At 40.9% G+C, this 20,694-nt stretch overlaps 1 protein-coding gene and 1 pseudogene across 2 annotated transcripts in view; both read left to right on the top strand.

Moving 5' to 3' along the window:
• The first annotated feature begins 449 nt into the window (after positions 1 to 449).
• ZC4H2 (zinc finger C4H2-type containing) overlaps positions 450 to 20,694 on the top strand; it is a 44,018-nt gene continuing 23,773 nt past the window's right edge. Inside the window, exon 1 of one of the 2 annotated variants that reach the window (XM_063083933.1) lies at positions 450 to 659. In XM_063083933.1, coding sequence (XP_062940003.1) covers positions 607 to 659 — 53 coding nt within the window. In that variant the 5' untranslated portion in view covers positions 450 to 606. The remainder of the gene's footprint in view (positions 660 to 20,694) is intronic. The other variant, XM_063083932.1, reaches the window with a different exon arrangement.
• LOC134367064 (6-phosphofructo-2-kinase/fructose-2,6-bisphosphatase 2-like) lies at positions 14,701 to 15,540 on the top strand (annotated as a pseudogene).

Below are 20,694 nucleotides of genomic sequence, written 5' to 3'. Positions count from 1 at the left end.
ACAAGAGATAATTGTTTTCTTCTTTGGAGAGCCCAGACTTTTGGCAGATAAGGGAACAGCTTCATCCAGCTACTAGTTCTCAGGCAGCAGCTACAACACTTGACATCTCAGAAGCTAATTTCCCTTCAAGGTTTCTCTCCAGCCCCAAGGCGTCGCGTAATTAGTGACTCCTGGTAACCTTTTGGGGGCGGATAGGCGTGAGAGCCCCCGGAGGGGTGTGGATGGGTATGTCTTTCATCTCTCCAGTTGCCTTCTGTAGTATTTTTTCCCCCTTTTTCCCCTGCACGCGGGCCAGACGAATATTCCCATTCCCTTGCACTCTTTACAAGCTTTGACATAATTATCTGTGACAAATTGATTTAAAGTGCGGCAGCAGGAAAAGAAACGGGCATGTCTCGCTTGGCCTTCTGGGAGTTGTAGTCCTGCAGCTCCCCGGGCTGCCTGGCTGGCCCTGGAGCTGAGGACTACAGCTCCCAAGCCTTTTCCAAGCCCTACAGCACAGGCTCAGAGCTCCAAGCACTGAGGAGGTGGCTACATTGTGTCTATTGTATCCTTTGGCTCCTGTATTTGTACATTTCTCGGGACGTGAAATTGACAGTGAAAAGCATGGCAGATGAGCAAGAAATCATGTGCAAATTGGAAAGCATTAAAGAAATCAGGTAAGTGACATATTGCTGCGTCCCCCGTTTCTCCGCCCCGAAAGCACCCCTCCCCCCCACCGCCCCATGCTTCGCTGCGGGAGAGAGCTGAGTTACCTATGGAAAGTCTCTATTGTTGGTTTACTTTCGGAGGGGAGCTGGAACGGGGCCTATTCACCACAGGCGTCCAGATGAGGTGAAGATGGGAAGTGACTCCAGGGTGGGGGGGGGGGAGAGAGGAGAGAGAGAGAGGAGAGAGAGAGAGAGAGACAGAGACAGAGACAGAGACAGAGACACACACAGAGAGAGAGAGAGAGAGATATCTTGCCACTCTGTCGGGGCGGCTGCCAGGGGCTGCGGGGCTGGGGGTGTGGAGGATGGCGCTCTCATTTGCCTTTCACTCACTCGTCACTTTCTTCCTTCTTAACCCTCACTCAGGGGGATGGGAGCGATGGGGACTGAGGACGCGGTCGCCGCGCTGATGGTGGGATCGCGACAGCTGCTCTGAGTTGCTGGAGGTGCAGGGCGGGCTGGTTGGCAAAGTGGGAGTTGTCTGAGTCCGTGACCCGGTCGTTCTCGCAGCAGCTTTGGCAAGGCTATGGTGTTATCCCTGTTCAGAATACACTAGTGCCAGGCAGGCTGACTGAGTGGGCCAGCACTAGGCCTTCCTTCACCTCCCCTGCTCTGTCTGAGTCCCTGCTCTGGCTCCCACTCTCATTCTGAGGGTCGGGCTATCTCCGTGGAGTGTTTTCCACAAACCTGCGGGAAAGGGGTGCAGGACGCCAAGTGTGTTTCTTTAAGAAATAAGACTTTCAGGGCCGGCCCCGTGGCGCACTCGGGAGAGTGCAGCGCTTGGGAGCGCAGCGGCGCTCCTGCCGCGGGTTCGGATCCTATATAGGAATGGCCAGTCCACTGGCTGAGCGCAGTGCGGGCGACACCAAGCCAAGGGTTGCAATCCCCTTACCGGTCACAAAAAGACAAAAAAAAAAAAAAAAAAAAGATATAAGACTTTCATCATGAAACACCTTGGTTTCTTCTTCCTCTGGAGGGGTTGCATCTCTCCTTATGTAGGGGAAGAAAAGGAAGAGAACTGTCATTTATAAAGGACCTGGTGTGCCAGGCTCTTTGTCCTATACTTTCTCTAATTTCAGCAAGAGTCCTGTCAGCTTCCTATTCCTCCATTACAGCTGGGAAAATGGAGACCCAGAGAATTTGAGTGACTGTACAGCTTGAAAATGCCATGTTTTGACAGGAACCCAGTCAGAATGCCTGTAGAAACCCTACTGTTCCTACTATGTCCCACAGAAGGGCTGGGAATGGGGGAGGGGGACATGTTGCATTTTTTTTTTTTCTGCAAAAGCATCAGGAGATAGGGAGTGAGATACTTCAGTACAGTAAAATGCCAGCTGTCATAATAACAGTGTGGCTAATAGGAAGCTTAGGCCTGTAAGTAGACAGCCTAGACTTTTTCTGGGCTTTAAAGAACCCCCCACCGAATCCTCAGAGTAGGACCAAGTTGGGATCAAGGCCTTTCATCCCCAATGAAATTAGACCCCTCCCAGTGGAACCACCTCAGAAGCCATGACTTCTGCCCTCGCCAGTGGTAACCAGGAGTTTCTACTCCAACCAGCTGGGATGGGGTCAGCAGAAGCCTAAAGAGAAACCTAAACTCTCACCCCTAACCAGCAGTAACAAAGAGCCCCTCCTTAACCTGGATGTCAAGAGAGACCCACTGGAGAAACTAGGCTTCTGCTGCCCCCGCTTCCATCCAAGAGAGTGTCAGAGGAGGCCTGCTAGAACAAAAGATTTAAATAAGATCCAGAGTATCCAACTTTTAATCAAAATTCACACACCATACCAATATATCAGCTTGACTGAGAATGAAACAGATGCCAATACTGAGATGACACAGATTTTAGAATTATCTCACAATAATTTTAAAATACCCACCACAACAATGTTTCAATGAACAATTACAACACACGAGAAACAAATGATAAAATAGAAAATCTCAGCCAAAATACAGAAAGTCTTGGGCTGAGCCCGTGGCGCACTCGGTAGCGTGCTGCGCTAGCAGCGCGGCGACGCTCCCGCCGCGGGTTCGGATCCTATATAGGAATGACCGGTGCACTCCCTGGCTGATCGCCGGTCACGAGAAAAAAAAAAAAAAAAATACAGAAAGTCTCAACAAAGAAATAGAAAACATAAAGAAGACTCAAACAGAATTTTTAGAACCAAAAAAATATATAATAGCCAAAAAAAACCCTAAAACTCAATGGATAGGCTCAATAGCAAGGTGAAGAAGACAGAGAGAAAAACCAGAGAGCTAAAATTTAAAATGACAGAAATCACCGTGGGACTACAGTAAAAGCTTTAATATTCATCCCAACAGATTCCCAGAAGGAGAGAAGAAAGAAAGCAGGACTGTAAAAGTACTTGAAGAAATAATGACTAAAACCTTCCCAAGTTGAACAAAAGATATAAACCTCCAGATTCCAGAAGCTGAGCGAACGCCAATACGAGAAATCCAAAGAAATTCACATGAAGACACATCAGAGTCAATCTTCTGAAAACAAAAGGCAAAAAAACCCCCCCAAAAACAAAAAAAACACTTGAAAGCAGTTAAAGAGAAATGATAGATTACCTACAAGAGAAAAAATTAGAATGACAACTGATTTCTCACCAGAAACTGACAAGGCCCTAGGAGGAAGTGGCACAACATTTTTCAAGTGTTGAAGGAAAAGAGCTGTCAAATCAGAACCCTATGTCCAGTGATAATATCCTTCAGGATTAAAGGGGTAATCAAGATGTTCTCAGATGGAGGAAAACAAAAAACTTATCAGCAGGAGATCAACCATAAAAGAAATGACTAAAATAAATTCTTAAAACAGAAAAGAAACAATAAAAGAAGGAACCTTGAAATAAGGAACACAGTAAGCAAAAACATGGATAAATATGATAGACTTTTCTTTTCCTCTTGAAATTTCTTAATTACATCTGTGATTGAAGCAAAATTTATAAAATTATCAAATGTGCTCTCAACATATGTAGGTGAAATATTTAAGACATTTATAAACAGGAGAGTGTAAAGGGATGTAAAAGGGAGGGACGGCTTCTATACTTCACTCAAGCTGGCAAAAAGACGATATCAAAAGGGTATGATAAATTATGCATATATAATGTAGTAGTGAGAGAAAATACTAAAAATGCTATACAAAGGGATGAGGATGTTATTATAAGACATTATAAATAAATCAAAATTGAATTCTAAACAGTGTTCATGTCACCCACTGGAAGGCAGGGCAAAGAAAATGGAGAAACTAAAAATAGATAAAAAGAAAACAAAAAATGAAAAGGCAGCTTTAGCTTTCACATATCAATACTTATGTTAAATGTAAATGGCCTAAATACAACAATTAAAAGAGAGATTGTCAGAGTGGATTTAAAAAATATAACCCAACAATATGCTGTGTACAAGAAACTCAGTTCAGATATAACGATGTAGGATAGGTTGAGAGTAAAAGAATAGGAACAGATACCATGCAAACATTAATCAAAAGAAAGCAGGAGCAGCTATCTTAATATCAAATAAACAGATTTCAGAGTAAAGAAGGTCCCCAGGGACAGAGAGGGACTTTACATAATGAAAAAGGGTCAGTCTACCCAGACAATTTCAAATATGTATGTTCCAAAAGCAACTTAAATTAAACTGTTTTTGACAATTTTACAGTAATATAAAAAGGTTAAACCACTTGGTTTAAGAATTTAAAATGGAGAAAGCACTACAAATACATACTTCATGTTCATATATGGACAGGTATATACGTATAAGAGATAGAAGGAAGGAGCTAGGGAAAGAGTCAGAAGGAACTGGAGAAAGGAACTGACTAGCATTTGTAGAGTGCCTACTAATTTAAGAGCTCTTGGACTCTTTAATCTTTAATCTTCCTGATGGAAATCTGTAGTAGGAATTCCTTTTTTTTTTTTTTGGCCACTGGCCAGTACAAGGAGCTGAACCCGTGACCTTGGTATTATAAGGCTGTGCTCTGAGCCAATTTAGCTAATGTGCCAGCTGTGTAGTAGGAATTATAATCCCCATTTTACAGATAAGGACAGGAGACTCAGAGAGGTTAGGCAATTTATACATGGTTACACAGCTACCAAAGAAAGAAAGAATATATCCTCTAGCCACATGGTATGTGAATTTCAATGCCATTAATTGCCCTTACAAATGCTAATAATCTGATTAACCATTATTCACAGTTCTTCCTAAGTCTCTTGAATTATAAACAGAGCAGCCTATTTCTGTTAAAAAATTAATATTCTCTGGGCTGAAGCAGCAATGATGATAGCGTTATGACCTAACAACCTAAGGAAGTCAAGCTGAGAGCTGTACCCACACCCAGACACAGGTGCAGAAATACAAGGGCACTTCAAAAAGTTTGTGGAAAAATAGAATTAAAAGGTAATACTAATCTTTCCATGAACGTTTTTAAGTACCCTCATATAACCATTCATACCTGGCACTTACACATACCAATGGCAAAATTTGCAGTGGGAAAAGCCTCAGGCATGGATTCTCACACTCCTGATTCTGACCACATGCCTAGCCCTGTCTTTCCTCCCAACCCCAACCACACTCCAACACTATGCTCTAGACTTCAGCCCCCAGATCCCACACTGGTGCATTTTGCCCATGTATCCTTCGGGCTTTTAAGTGGTGGTGAAGGAACATGTGGATATGTGAAAACGGAGAGACAGTAATGGAACAAAAGAAGGGAGATAGAAAAGTAGAAAAAAGAGGAGAACAGTAATGAGGCAGAGAAAGTGACTGCAGCTACTATTACATGAACCAGAGCCCTTCACCAGCTCTCCAAGTGCGCACCAATAGTTTCTGAACATGCATATGCAATCCACACATGCATGTGGTTGCACACACCGATGCCTCGATGCATGCATATCCATACACAACGAGCTTCCTTCACTTGGAAAAAGAAAAACTCATCTTGAAAGTAGATGTTGTGGTGTTCCTTAGCTCCTCTTAAATGTGTCTGTCCTAGGTTCTTCATCTCTTTTCCTCTCTCTACACATTCTCCTGGGTAAACTCCTGTGCTCCCATGGCTTCAAATAGTATCTCCCACATCTCCAATCTCTGCGCCCCACCCTCTTCTGAGCTTCAGCCTCATTCCTCCCACAGCTTACTGGGCTTGTCCACCTGGATGTTCCACAGATACAGCTCAGCTTGGCCAATACTTCCTCAAGTCTCCATCTCTCCTCACCACAACCAAGCTCCTACCCCTAAACCTCTGGATTAATGCTATCATTCTCTGCACATTCACTTCAGATCAAAACCTGAAAATCAATGTTGACTCCCCTTTCTCTCTTATGACTCACCTCCAGTCACTTAGCAAATCACTTAGGTTTCTGCCTTGAACATCTTGCTCAAATCCCTGCCCCATTCTCCACCTCCTCACTCACTTCCACATTTCAGGCCTTTGTTATGACTGGCCTATGTATTTGTAATGTCATATCTATTTCTACCTGTAGAATTATTTCCCTGTCTTCAATCTCTCCTCTGTCTTCGATGGCATCCTCACTGCTATGAGATCTACTTTCTGAAAGGACGAGTGTGACTATGTTATTCCTCAAACACCTTCACTGACTTCCCATTGCATTTAACAGTCTTTTTGAAAATACAGACCACCACCCGTTATCAGCCTGTGAAATGAATTTAGTTGGTTGCTAGTATCATTTTAAAATTTTAAAAAAGAAGGAAATTAGCAACATACATTGCATGAGAAGCAGTAGGTATATTGTGGGGAAGTTTTTGTTTCAGTTTTTTATCTGCATATGAATATGTGTGTATTGGGTCATGATGTGAAAATTGTTTTTCATTTAGGTCGTTGCTTTTGTATCTGTTGGACACACATATGCTTATTGTTGTTTTTGTGGCATTCACGCCCATCTCCTCCACAAATCTGGCCCAGACTCACCATTCTGATCTTATCTGCCAGTACTCCTTTTCATTCACCCTATCCTTTAGCCACATAGAAGTTCCTCACTGTTTCATATATTTCCATTCCTCCAGGCCTTTGCCTGTGCAGATCCCTCATTCTCAAATGTCCTTGCCTCATTCCAAGCCAGTAAATCCTACTCATTTTTCAAGAAAGACCCAGATCAAATGCCACCTCCTGTCCAAAACCTTCTCAAATTCCCCAGTCCAAATGAATCACTCCACCTTCTCCTTCCCCCCACCCCCCTGCAAGACTGCACAGGGAGATTAGTTACAACACGCCAGTTATTCTGCCTTCTTACACAATTTTGAATTGACGTGTATCTCCTTCCTTCCTTCTTCCTTTCTTCCATTGCTGTGGCAGCCTCAGCAGGCTTCTCTGTCACCTGGCTTGGAAACCGATTCAACCCCATTGCTCACTCAAGAGCAAGTCACAGGACAACTGGGACCTCTGGGACTTGGGGATGGGCAAGATAAGCCAAACAATTCTGGCCATAGGAGAGAGAATGGAAAAGAGTTGGCATTTAATATTGAGATATATGAAAGTCTTCAAAGTGAGCTATTGTAAGAAACCTGTTTTTCTAGCAGAAGCTGTGTTCCCACATGAGAAAATAAATATTAAATGGAAGAACACTTGGTACTCAGGCAATGTTCTCACCAGACTGGAGTAAACAGGAAAAACTGGCTCCTTTTCATTTGTTCATTAACATTTACTGAGCACATTTTTTGGATCATGTCGGGGCTGGGCTATTCTGTGGGGGCCCATCACTTAGGATGAATTAGACCTGTTCTGAAGGATTTTCCAATCAAGGTCAATAGCTCCGATGTCTCCCCTGAGTTCCTGACTCACATATCAAACTGCTCACTTAACTACCACCCCTGAATGGTTCACTGGCACCTCAGGCACCAACAGCCCTCAACTTCAGCTCCAACCAGAAACTTTCTCTTTTTCCGGTTTTCCCCATTTTTATAAATGCCCCATCATCCTGAAATCTGAAGTCATTCTTTATTCTTCTCACTCTGTGACTCTCTACATCCATATCATTAGCACAGTGGTTATTAAACTTGACCATGCTTGATCAAAAATATTTCCCCTATGTTTTCATCTAGTATTTTTGTAGTTTTAGGTCTTAAGTTAAATCTTTAATACATTTTGAGTTCATTTCTCTGTATGGTACAAGATAAGGGTCCAACTTTATTCTTTTGCATGTGGATATGCAGTTTTTCCTACAGCAATTGTTGAAGAGGGTATCTCTTTCCCTATTGTGTATTCCTGTCACACTTGTCAAATATCTATTGACCATATGTGGGTGGATTTATTTCTGGGCTCTACTCTCTTCATTGTTTGTATGTCTGTTTTCATGGTAGTACCATACTGTTTTAATTAAGGTAACTTTGAAATATATTATAAAATCAGGCAATGTGATGCCTGTGGCTTTATCTTCATATTTGGAGTCACATTGGGGTTAGGGCTTCAACGTATGAATTTTGGAGTGACACAGTTTAGTCCATAGCTATACACACACACACACACACACATACATGCATATACATATATGAAGGTATTTCAAAACATTCATGGAATAATAGAATTAAATAATAATATGAATCTTTCCATAAGCTTTTAGAAGTACCCTCGTGTGTGTGTGTGTGTGTGTGTGTATTTATATTTGTGTATATATATATATTTGCACATGGAATGATAATATATATTTTATAAGAACACGTGCAACAAAAAAGAATGGACATTCACAAAAGTAGATATTTGTAATCTTTTACTACTTTGGGTTTGCTTTTACCCTGGAATTCATCAGAACTTTGAATTTATTTTTTAATGAGCTGTGTTTAAGCAAAAAGGGAAAAAAAGCAGTGGCTTTATTTCCCTAGAAACCCAATTCTAAGCAGGAAAAAAAAAACCCACAAAAAACAAACAAACGAAAACCTAAAAAAAAATGGATTTTAGGCAGCAAAAGGTGGTTTCCATCTGGTGTCTTTTATTTAATTTTTTAAGTTAAGGAAAGCTGGTGACATTTATACATTTTTGTGCAAAAATAAATGAATGGCAACAGATTTTTCAAAATCTTATTATGTACTTCTGAAAAACTCTATATATTATTTCCCTTAAATGTGCATTATTTTACTTGTGAGTTTTTTACTGAATTAATCTGAAATCTGCAAACCCTGGATTTGCTACAGAGAGAGAAGTTATTTTATTCTATTTTTAATTTTGGAAATTCTGCAGAAATCAAGACTCCTACCATGGTTTGTACTAAAAGGGGGAAATGCAGAGGGGAGAAGGGTGGGATTGTCCATCATGATTCTATGTATATTTCAGAACCTTTTTTTAAATGTAAAAACTATACATTTCTGAGAAGTTCTGAATTTATTTTGTTCTTTTTTTTGTCAGTCAAGCATTTTGCAGTGAGCTTCTTTTATATGTAACAAACAATTTGAAAGAATACAAAAATATGTGAAGTTCATTTTCAAAAACTATAGTATAGCACTGGTATGGTACACTAAAAACTGATAAAAAGAAACAATAACAAAAGGCCTCCATTTAAAACGTCATTCAAATATACCTTGTGGATGAGAGCTATATACCTTTATACACTATTTTAGAGGAATAAATTATTGAATTACTGAAATAAAAAACCAAAGGAAAAAAAGAGAGAGAGAGAGAGACAAGTGTTGTATGTTTCCACCTGTATGAAGTACTTAGAGAAGTCAAAACCATAGAGACATAAAGTACAGTTGCGGTTACCAAGCACTGGGAGAGGGTGGAATGGGAGTTATTGTATTTTTGGAAACATGATTGCACATATCTGTGCGATACAGTGTCGAATATCAATACCTGTGTGCAATATGTGATGCTCAAATCAGGATAATTAGTATATTTAACATTGCACAATGTAATCATATTTTGTGGCCCCTTACCAATTTCTCACTAACCCCACCCCCGGTTCCCACTTCCAGTAACCTTAGTTCTGTTCTCTCCTTTTGAAAGTTCAATGAATTATTGTGATCTTTCTTTTTCTTTCTTTCCTCTCTCTCTCTCTCTCTCTCTCTGTTTATTTTTTAGCTCCCACTTATGAGTTAGGATATGTGGTATTTCTCTTTCTATGCCTGGCTTATTTAACTTAACATAATTTTCTCTTAAGTTCATCCATGTTACTGCAAATGGCAGAATTTCATTCTTTTTTTTTATGGCAGAGTAGTATTCCATCGTGTATATATACAATATTTTCCTTATCTAGTCTCTGTTGAGGGCCATTTAGCTTGGTTCCAACTCTTGGCTATGGTAAATAGAGCTGTGATAAACATGGGTGAGCAGGTATCCCTTCAACATGATGCTTTCCATTCCTTTGGCTATATACCCAGCAGTGGGATTGCTGGATCATATGGCAGTTCTCTCTGTAGTTGTTTAGGAACCTGTATACTGTTTTCCATAACAGCTGTACTAATTTACAGTCCTACCGACAATGTAGGAGTGTTCCCCTTTCTTCGCATCCTCTCCAGCATTTGTTATTCTCAGTCTTTTTGATAACTGGGATGAGATAGCTCAATGTGGTTTTGATTTTCAGTTCCCTGATGCTTAGTGATGTTGAGCATTTTTTTTTAATGTATCTGTTATGTATACATCTCCCTTTGAGAAATGCTTATTTAGTTCCTTTGTCCATTTTTTAATCGGATGTTGTTTTACTAAGTTATTTGAGTTCTTTATATATTCTGAAAATTAATCCCTTGTCAGATACATAGTTTACCAATATTTTCTCCCACTCTATAGGTTGTCTTTTCACTATGTTAATTGTTTCTTTTGCCATACAGAAGTTTTTTAGTTTGATATAATCCCATTTGTTTATTTTTCCTTGTGTTGCCTGTGCTTTTGGGGGTAATATTCATAAAGTCTTTGCCCAGCCCTAGTTCCTGAAGTCTTTCCCCTATGTTTTCTTGTAGGAGTTTTATAGTTTCAGGTCTTAAATATAAATCTTTAATCCATTTTGAGTTAATTTTGGTAGAGGGTGAGAAGTATGGGTCTAGTTTCATTCTTCTACATATGGATGTCCAGTTTTCTCAGGACCATTTATTGAAGAGGCAGTCTTTTCCCCAGTGTATGTTCTTTTTAATGGGCACAGAGTTTCAGTTTTGCAAGATGAAAAGAGTCCTGGGGATGGATGGTGGTGATGGTTGCACAACAATATGAATGTACTTAATGCCACTGGAACTGTACACTTAAAAATGGTTGAGTAAATATTGTTATTTGTATTTTACCCAAATAAATAAATTGAAAGTAAAATAGTAAACATTACATATTTTAGAATGGTTGCCTATGGTGGGATGGTAAGGTAAAGTGTATACGTAATTGAGATAAAAAAAAACAAGGAAGGAAGGAAGGAATTAAACAATAGACAGATTTTACCTGTAGAGGAGAAAGAAGGTGGAGCTGAAATCTCCCTGCATTTGTCAGGAGATATACACCAACAGATTCAAGTCATGTTATGTATCCCAAACAGGACAGACCCATAGAAATCCATACCAAGACACATTGTAGTTAATGTCTGATAACTAAGGACAAAAAATTCCTTAGCCTAGCCAAAGTGAAATGACATCTTAGCTACATGTGAAAATAATTTGAGTGACAGTGCATTTCTCATCAGAAATCATAGGAGCCAGAGAAAGTGACACAAGATTTTTCAAATGCTGAAAGAAAAGAAATGTCAACCCAGATATATGCATGTAGCAAAAATATCCATAAAGAATGAAGAAATTAAGATATTCTCATATGAAGGAAAACTAAGATAATTTGTCACCAGCAGATCTACTCTAAAATAATGGCTAAAGGAATTTCTCTTAAAAATAAAGTCATAAGAAGGAAGCATGGAATATCACTAAGGAAGACAAACCAACAGAAAGAGTAAAAATATGATTAGAATACAGTTCGTTTTCCTTCTCCTGTAAAGTTTTCTAAGTCACTTTTGATATTGGAAGCAATAATATAGTGCTATCTAATGTGGTTCTCAGTATATGTGGAAGAAATATCTCAAACAATTATAAATGGAGGATGGTAAAGGAACATAAAGGGAGGTAATGTTTTTACTCTTCACTAACATGAATAAAAGGAGAACACAATGGAGTGTAATAAATTACAAAATATGATACCTAGGGCAATGACTACAAAAAACTATACAAAGAGATACATTAGAAAGCACTACAGATAAAATGTAATTGTAAAAATTGTTCAGTTTTTTATATAATACATGATATAATATAATATACAAGAAGGCAGCAAAAACAAGAGAATCAATAAGAGAGAAATCAAACAGTAAACAAAAATAAAATGATAGTCTTAAGCCCTAACATCAATAAGTACACAAAATATACATGGCCCAAATACTGCAATAAAATAGTGATTACCCAAGAGGATTAAAAACGTGACCCATCAGTATGCTGTCTACAAGAAACTGACCTCAAATATTAAGATAAAAGTATGTTGAAAGTAAAAGAATGGAAGCACATATACCACAGACACATTAATAAAAGGAAAGCAGAAATGGGTATTAGGTAAAGTGGCCTTCATAGCCAAGAAAATTATTAGGTACAGAGAGGGACATTACATAATGACAAAAGTGTCAATTCACCAAGAAGACATAGCAATTATATCTATCTATCTATTTATTTATGTTTAGAAAGTAATCTTACATGGTGGGAAAATGTATTTACTTTTTTGTTTTAATTAATTAATTAATTAATTATTTTTTTACATTTTAAGATGTTGCAGAGCAGTTGAAGGGGAGGGGGAGAGGGGAAAGGGGTGAGGGATAGGGTGGGAGGAGGAGGGAGGGGAGGGGCATGGCCAAAGCCGCTGGGCCCCCCCAACTCCAGGAGCATGGGGAGCTTCTGGTGGCAGCTTGGCCATCTCTGGGCTGGATGCAGATGTCAAGGGGTGTGGCTGAGGTCCTTGGCCCCCCACCATCCTGGTTTGGGAGCCTGGAGTGCTTCTGGTGGCAGCCTGGAGGTCATCTCTATGCTAGATGTGGACATTGAAGGGGCATTTCTGATGCCCTCAGCCCACCCGCCCTGGCTCAGAAGCCCAGGGCACTTCTGGCAGCAGCCTGCTGAGCATCACTGGGCTGGCTGTGGATGTCAGGGTGGGAGATGTAGCTAAGTTCTTCAGCCCTCCCCCCACACTGGCTTGGGAAACTTGGGGGCTTCTAGTTTGTGTAGGTTTTATAAGTGTTCTTTGGTGGTGTTAGACTTTTACTGGTTAATATCAGATCTTTGTGTCTGCTTTGTGGGTTTTTTGTTTTTTCTTTCAGTAGTGTGTTGGATTATTCACTATTCTCACCACTTAAACTCTGTACTGGAACTAATTTGTTGTCCTTTGCTTACTTCTAAAATGGGGGAACTTCAGAAATACCACATGTTCTCACTTATTGGTGGGAGCTAAAAATTAATATATAAATTCACACACACACACACACACACACACACACACACACACACAAAAACCGGGGGGGGGGGGAAGAAGATATAACAACCACAATTATTTGAAGTTGATACAACAAGCAAACAGAAAGGACCTTGTTGGGGGGGAGGGGGGAGGGAGAAGGGAGGGAGGTTTTGGTGATGGGGAGCAATAATCAGCCACAATGTATATCGACAAAATAAAATTAAAAAAAATAAATAAATAAAATAAATAAATAAAATGGGGGAACTTCCTGTGAGAACCAGCACTTGAGCCCTGTGGTTGAGCTAAATTGCTGCTTTGCTGCTGATTCTCTGGGGAAGGCTTTTTGTGCAGCTCAGGGTTTAATTGTTGACCTTGTAAGCACTTCCAGGTCTTGTGAGGTCCAGTACATTTGGGTTGTCTGCAAACTCTGGTCTGGGCCTGAGTTGTTTCAGCAAACCGCATCCTCTGCAGTTCGTTATTCCTGACCAGTCTCCACTGAGTGGTTCTGTGCTGATTGGAGGGCATATCAGCTGTCCATGCTGTGCCCCAATGTTTACCTGGTGAGCCCACCTCCCCCAACCCCTGCACCCCAAACATTTCCCATGGGTTGGGTCATGTGCGGGTCCCTTGTGATGACTCACCAGCCTCTGAGCGGCTTCTTTTTTTCAGTTGTCAGTGGTCCCCCACTTCTATATGTGTCTACAGGATATCTGTTAATGGTCTTGCTGGCCTGGGGGCCACTAATGCTCTCTTTTTCCCGGCAGCCTCTGAGCAACTTTATATGAAGGGCACACCAGCAACTTTTGCCTACTCTTGCTCCATGTGCTCACCAGGGCCAGCCTTGAAATGGTCAGAGCAGTCCTTTCTCTCTCTCATTGTGACTTCTCCTGCCTTCATGGACTCCATAGGTCTCTCCTTCTATTCCCCTGAGCTCTAGCAGCCCCAGCTTGGCAGTGGTTGCTTTTTAATAGTTGTAAATTGGTTGATTGTGGGAGAGGGTGATGCTGGGTACCATCTATTCTGCTATCAAGACATAGCAATTTTAAATATGCATACACCAAACAACAGAACTGCAAAATATGTGAAGCAAAAGCTGGTAGAGCTGAAGGAAGAAATAGATAAATCCACAATTATAATTAAAGTTTTCAACATGCCTCTATCCACATTTGATAGAACCAGCCAGAAATCGCCAAGAATATAAAACTGCGCATTGCCATCAACCAACAGGATGTAGTTGACACTCCACCCAACGACAGGATACACATTCTTTTCAAGTGCCTACGGAACATGTACCAAAATAGATAGACCTTACTCTGCCGTATAAAAGAAACCTCAAGAAATTTTTTAAAATTGAAATACAGAGTGTGTTCTCTGACATTAATAAAATCAAAATAGAAATCAATAAATCAGAAAATAAATACCAAGAACATCTTCACACACTTGGACATTAAACAACATATATGGAAATAATGTGTGTTTCAAAGATGAAATCTCCAGGGAAATAAAAATACATTGAAGTGAGTGAAAGTGAAAATACAACCTATCAAGACTTTCAGAATCAGTCAAGCCCTCACTACCCTTAAAGGAAAAGGAAAAATGTGATGGAGGATTTCCTGAAGAGAATTGAGTGCTACCAAGTCACTTACCGACCTCTTGGCCCAGACAACTGTAACAAGGATCTTTCTTTCATCAAGGTGATTAGCGTGGACCAGCAGTTATCAACAGAGTCTGGGACTTCATCCAGAACAAGACAGTCTACTACCTCATGAATATCCATTTCCAACCTTACACCAGTTACCTTTGCTGTCATGGAGAGAGTGAGTTCAATCTTTTGGAGAAGATTGGGGATGACTCTGGCCTCTCAGTGGGGGAAGGGGAGAAGCAGTTTGCCCAAGCTCTGAGGAAGTTTCTGGGAGAGCAGGAGATAGTAGACCTCAAAGTGTGAACAAGTCAGTTGAAGAGGACTATCCAGACTGCTGAATCTCTTAGAGTGACCTATGAGCAGTGGGAGGTCCTGAATGAAGTTGATGCTGGTGTGTGTGAGATAACCTATGCAGAGATTGAGAAGCAGTATCCAGAAGAGTTTGCACGTTGAAATCAAGAGAAGTATATGTATTGATATCCTGGTGGGGAGGCTTACCAGGTCCTAGTACAGTGGCTGGAGCCTGTCATCATGGAGCTGGAATGTCAGGGCAACATCTTCATCATCTCCCACCAGGCTGTCATGTGCTGCCCCCAGGCCTACTTCTTGGATAGGGTGAAGATGAGCTGCCATGCTTGAAGTGTCATCTTCATGCTATCTTCACCCTTTGGCCTACGGGTGCAAAATGGAAACAATTAAACTCAACATGAAGGGTGTGAACACTCACTGTGACAAGCCAACCACCTTGCTGACTAAACACAGATCCCCCTCCATGGCATCCCTCACCTTGCTCTCCTGATGATGTGGAGGCTGAGCCAAGACCTCTCTAAGGGACTGTAATCTACTGGAAAGCTTGGGATGTCATCTCCACAGAGGCTAGCACAAGAAGTTAAGTGGGGACTGGACATTTGGGGCCACTAAAATGAGGCATGGAAAAAGCTCACCACATTTCCTCCCCTAAAACCTAATGGGAATATCAGTCACACTGAAAAAACTTAACTTCCCTGTGCCTCAAAAGTGTTTAACAGCCTGTACTAATTAGTTTTTATCATCTCTGCTGAGTCTGGCTCAAGTTGGCCTATCTCCTTCCATTTAGGCATTTAACATCCTACCTGTGACTGTCTGCATCCATTGCTAGCTATTTGCCTAAAGTGCAAAGGCATCTCTTCAGATTTAATTTCCAAGTGAGATGGCCAAACCCCAGACAGGCTTTTCTGTGCAGTAAGAGCTGATCTCTGCATCCATTCCAGGTGAAGAGACTAGAATCTAATATATGTATGCTACCATTTGCCTTCTGCCGCATTGGAAACGAGATGAATTTCCAGGTGAATGGAAGTTATCTGAGAAATTCAGTCCCTAAAACATTTCTTCTGCAGTGATGGAAGAGTAGTACAAGTATCAATTTTTTTGTTTGGAATAGTTCTTTTTCCACACTCTTTAGGGCAGGATCTGACTGCAAGACTCCCCCAAATTGATACCCATCTTCTCAGTTTTCTTTTGTAGTGACTGTATTTTCTATCAGATGCATGTGCCACTCATAGTTGAAGTGGGCTGATGTAGTTCTTCTGGGTAGCTGGGAATGAGGGCCAGAGAGAAAAGTTGGGTGCCACTTACATCAAACAAAGAAGTAAAAACGGGTCCCTGGGAATCAATTCAACCAAGGAGTTTTTTGGCTTCAAAACAAGTGGAGAGAGGGCTGGCTCCGTGGCGCACTCAGGAGAGTGCGGCGCTTGGGAGTGCAGCGGCGCTCCCGCCGTGGGTTTGGATCCTATATAGGAATGGCCGGTTTGCTCACTGGCTGAGCGCGGTGCGGGCGACACCAAGCCAAGGGTTGCGATCCCCTTACCGGTCACAAAAAGACACACACACACAAAAAAAAAACAAGTGGAGAGAAACATGCCCTTCTGTGGGGTCTGTTACCATGATATGGTAAGAAAGCTGTACCTGTGACCTCAAGAGCAGCAGTCTTCTCATGCCTGCCTCTTAGCTGGTTGTCACTATTGTGGTCAGCTAGTCTCTCATGTAAAAATTTGCAGGAACAAGGGACAACCAAGGCCTCAGTGCATTGTCATTTGATTTCCCTTACAGATAAGCCGGATAACTATTTCCTAGATCAGTGATTGTCAAATGTACAAATATGTCTCTGTAAATGTGATTTTAATATGTCACTACTCTTGAAGGAGTCTATGGAATCCCCAAAGAATATTAGACCTTACAAGCAAAGTCTATTATGTTTTAAAGAATAGTGCTTTTTAGCTTTTTTTTTTTTCATTCAGATGCCCATTTGCTAGGCAAAAGTGTGAATAGCAAGAGAAGTAACAAAGTACTGCTTTTCCCAAATGATTCTTTTATAGTGTGGATGATACAGGACTCTGTTTCCAAAGATGTGATGAGCTGGAGTGCAGGCAGTTCAGCATCCAGCAACTATGAGCTTATTTTATACATACAAAGATTCTTTCAGAAAGGCTCTTTGCTCTGTAGCAGATGATTTTCGTCTGGCTGCTCATAGCATACTGTACTGTAATGATTTGTTCTTCTTGTGATGCAAGCTTCTTTCTGCATTTAAGTACACTGTCTTTTGATGATTAGACAATGTTTTTATTTAGTTATTTATTCTATCTGTGTAATGCATTTTAAGTCCTCATATCAATGTTTCCATGTATTTAATCAGAATGTAATATAATTTATACTGTCAGTTTTTTGGTAGAAATTTAGGTGGCTTGAGCTTTTAAATCTAACATCCATAGTATTACCTTAAGTTACATTCCAGAACATGGATATCTGTCTTCTGTGAAAGGTGAAAGGATAATAACTATGTTAAGGTACAGTGGATTTTTTGAATACTTTTTTCTCATTCTCTAGTTGTTGGATGAAATGTTCTGTAGACGTCTACCAGATTCAACTGGTCTAAGGTATAGTTTAAAGCTTGTGTTTCTTTGCTGATTTATTGTCTGAAAGATCTGTCTAATGCTGAGAGGGGTGTTCGTGTCATCCACTGTTATTGTACTTGTGTCTATGTCTTTTTTAGGGCTAATAGTGTTTGCTTTACATATCTAGGTGCTCCACTGTTGGGGGCATACATATTTATGATTGTTATGCCCTCTGTGAAGGCCGATTCTAGGCGTCAACTTGATTAGATGAAGGAATGATGAGAAACCTGGTAAAGCTATATTTTTAGGTGTGTCCATGAGGGTGTTTCCAGCAGAGATTAGTATGAGAGCCTTAGTGGACTGGGTGGGAAAGACCTGCCCTGAATGTGGGCAGGAAGTATCCAATCCTCTGGGGGCCCAGAGAGAACAAAAGACAGAGAAAAAAGGTGAAGCTTTTTCTCTATGTACTGGAGCTGGGATACACTCTTCTCTTCTGTCTGTGGACATCAAAGCTTGAGACTTCAGCTTTTGGGTTCCAGGACTTACAACAAGGATACCATCAGATTCCCTGATTTTGAGGCTTTTGGATTTGGATTGAGCCACACTAGTGGCATCCAGTTTGCAGATGGCCTATCGTGGGACTTTTCTTCACAATCGTGTGAGCTAATTCCCCTAATAAATTCCCTCTCATGTATTTATTTATAACATATCCTATTGATTCTGCCTCTCTGGAGAACCCTGACTAATACAGGTTTTTGGTATCAGGAGTGGGGTGGTTCTAGAGAAACAGAATCTTAATGATGAATTTCTTCAATTGGTTTCAGGGCTTTAGACCTAAAAATGCTAACAGCTCAACTTTTATTAATACAGAGAGCACTGATAGTCCTTGGCATGAACTGTTTAAAGAGATATGCAAAATAAATACATTTGATACTCCTGATTCATCACTTGTAAAATGTAAGGGATTCAGTTACTCTATAAATAATACTTTTGAGCATTTGTGGAAATCCAGGGACTATAATGACATTTGGCTGATTGCTCTTTGCATCACAGGACAAACTGAAGAAAGAAAAGGGGGTGTTCACTAATGCAAATTCTTGGCTCAAGCACCACATAGATGACCTAAAAGTTTCTAAGTGTGCTCTAGGCCAGAATCTTCTCTCCAGTGCCCACAGGGCTGAAATTGCTGAAAATCAAATACAAGCCCTCATCATAACATTGTCTGAATTGCAGTGGCAGTTGAATTATTAGCCTCATAGGGTATCTACTGTTAAAGTAGGGGCATTGGTTGGGAAAGAATAGGATCCTGCAAGATGGGATGGTGATGTGTGGGAAGATCCTAATGAGGCTGGGGACATGGAACCTCTAAATTGCATTGAGGCTTGTTTGCCAAAAACGAGTTCCCAACCATCATCCCCAGAGACAGAGGCTTTTCCACCTCTTCCTGAGGGGATTAACTCTACATTGCCTAAGGAAACAGTAATGGCTTCCCCTGAGGCAGTGACTGAGGAGAATCAGCAACTTGATGCCGATTCTCTCTCCTCAGGACCCACCCCAACCACTCATCTTTGATTCTAGACCTATAACTAGACTCCAGGCCTGGAAGTCCCCTAAAGGTGAGGTACAAAATGTGACCCATGAGGAGATGCATTATACTCTGTATTAGTCTGTTTTGTGTTGCTATAACAGATTACCTGAGACTGGATAATTTGTAAAGAAAAAGGACATTTATTGCTTATAGTTTCTGAGACTGAGAAGTTCAAAGTCCATCTGGTGGTGGTGACAGTGACTCAGAGGTCCCACATTGCAAGACGGTGGAAGCAGAGAGAGAGAGAGAGAGAGACAGACAGACAGACAGACTCTTCTCTTCTTTTAAAGCCCTCAGAACCATGCCCCTGACCACTATTTTAAATCCATTCACTACTGAATGGTCCTACAATCCAATCACTTCTTCAAGGCTCCACCTTTCAATTACCATAATAGGATTTCCCACCCTCTTAACAGTCACAGTGGGGGCTAAGTTTCTAATACATAAAACATGGGGGACACAATTCAAGCTTCAGGGAGTTTTGGGGGGACATAATTCAATCCACTACACACTCCTAAAGAACTAAATGAGTTTTCCACTTCATACAAGCAGAAACTGGGAGAATATGTATGGGAATGGATATTAAGGGTGTGGGATAATGGTGGAAGGAGCATAAAATTGGGTCAGGCTGAATTTACTGATATGGGCCCACTAAACAGAGATTGTGCATTTATTGTTGTAGCTCGGGAAGTTAAGAAAAGTACTAACTGTTTGTTTGGTTGTTTGGCTGAAATATGGATCCAAAGATGGTCCACTATGAGTGAGTTAGAGATGACTAATCTCCCTTGGTTAACTGTAGACAAAGGGATTCAAAGGCTGAGGGAGATTGGAATGCTAGAGTGGATTTGTCATGTAAAAACTACTCACCCACACTGGGAGATCCAGGTGACATACCTTTTACTGATATCTTGAGAAACAGATTTGTGAGGGGAGCCCCAGCATCACTGAAGAGTCCTGTGATTGCTCTTCTCTGTAGGCTGGACCTTACAGTGGAAACCAGAGTCAAGTAATTAGAACACTTAAATGCAGCGGGACTAATTCAATCACAGGGTGGCAGGGGCCAAGTGGTGGCACTCAACAGACAAGGGCAAAGTGGGCATAGTTACCATAATGGACAGCAGGGGCAAAGCAATAATCAGAATAGTCTGACTCATGTAGATCTACAGTGTTGGTTAGTTAATCATGGTATTCCTGTAAGTCAAATAAACAGGAAACCTACTAAATTCTTACTTGATCTGTATAGGCAGAAAACTTGTAGGTCAAGTGAACAAAAGTCTAACTCAAATCATAAAAACATAAAGTCACAGTCCCTCAATCAATTCCCAGACTTGAGCCAGTTTACAGACCCCAAACCCCTTGAATGAAGGGGTGACTGTGTCCCCTTGAGGAAGGACCCTGGTACACTACCAAAACTTTACACTATTAATCTTTCTCCCATCCTTCCCCAAGGGGACCTGTAGCCTTTTACCAGAGTAACTGTACATTGGGAAAAGGA

The sequence above is a fragment of the Cynocephalus volans genome, chromosome X (assembly GCF_027409185.1).
Source record: "Cynocephalus volans isolate mCynVol1 chromosome X, mCynVol1.pri, whole genome shotgun sequence".
Lineage (NCBI taxonomy): Eukaryota > Metazoa > Chordata > Mammalia > Dermoptera > Cynocephalidae > Cynocephalus > Cynocephalus volans.
The sequence above is the reverse complement of the archived record's forward strand: the minus strand, read 5'-3'. Positions and strand labels throughout refer to the sequence as shown.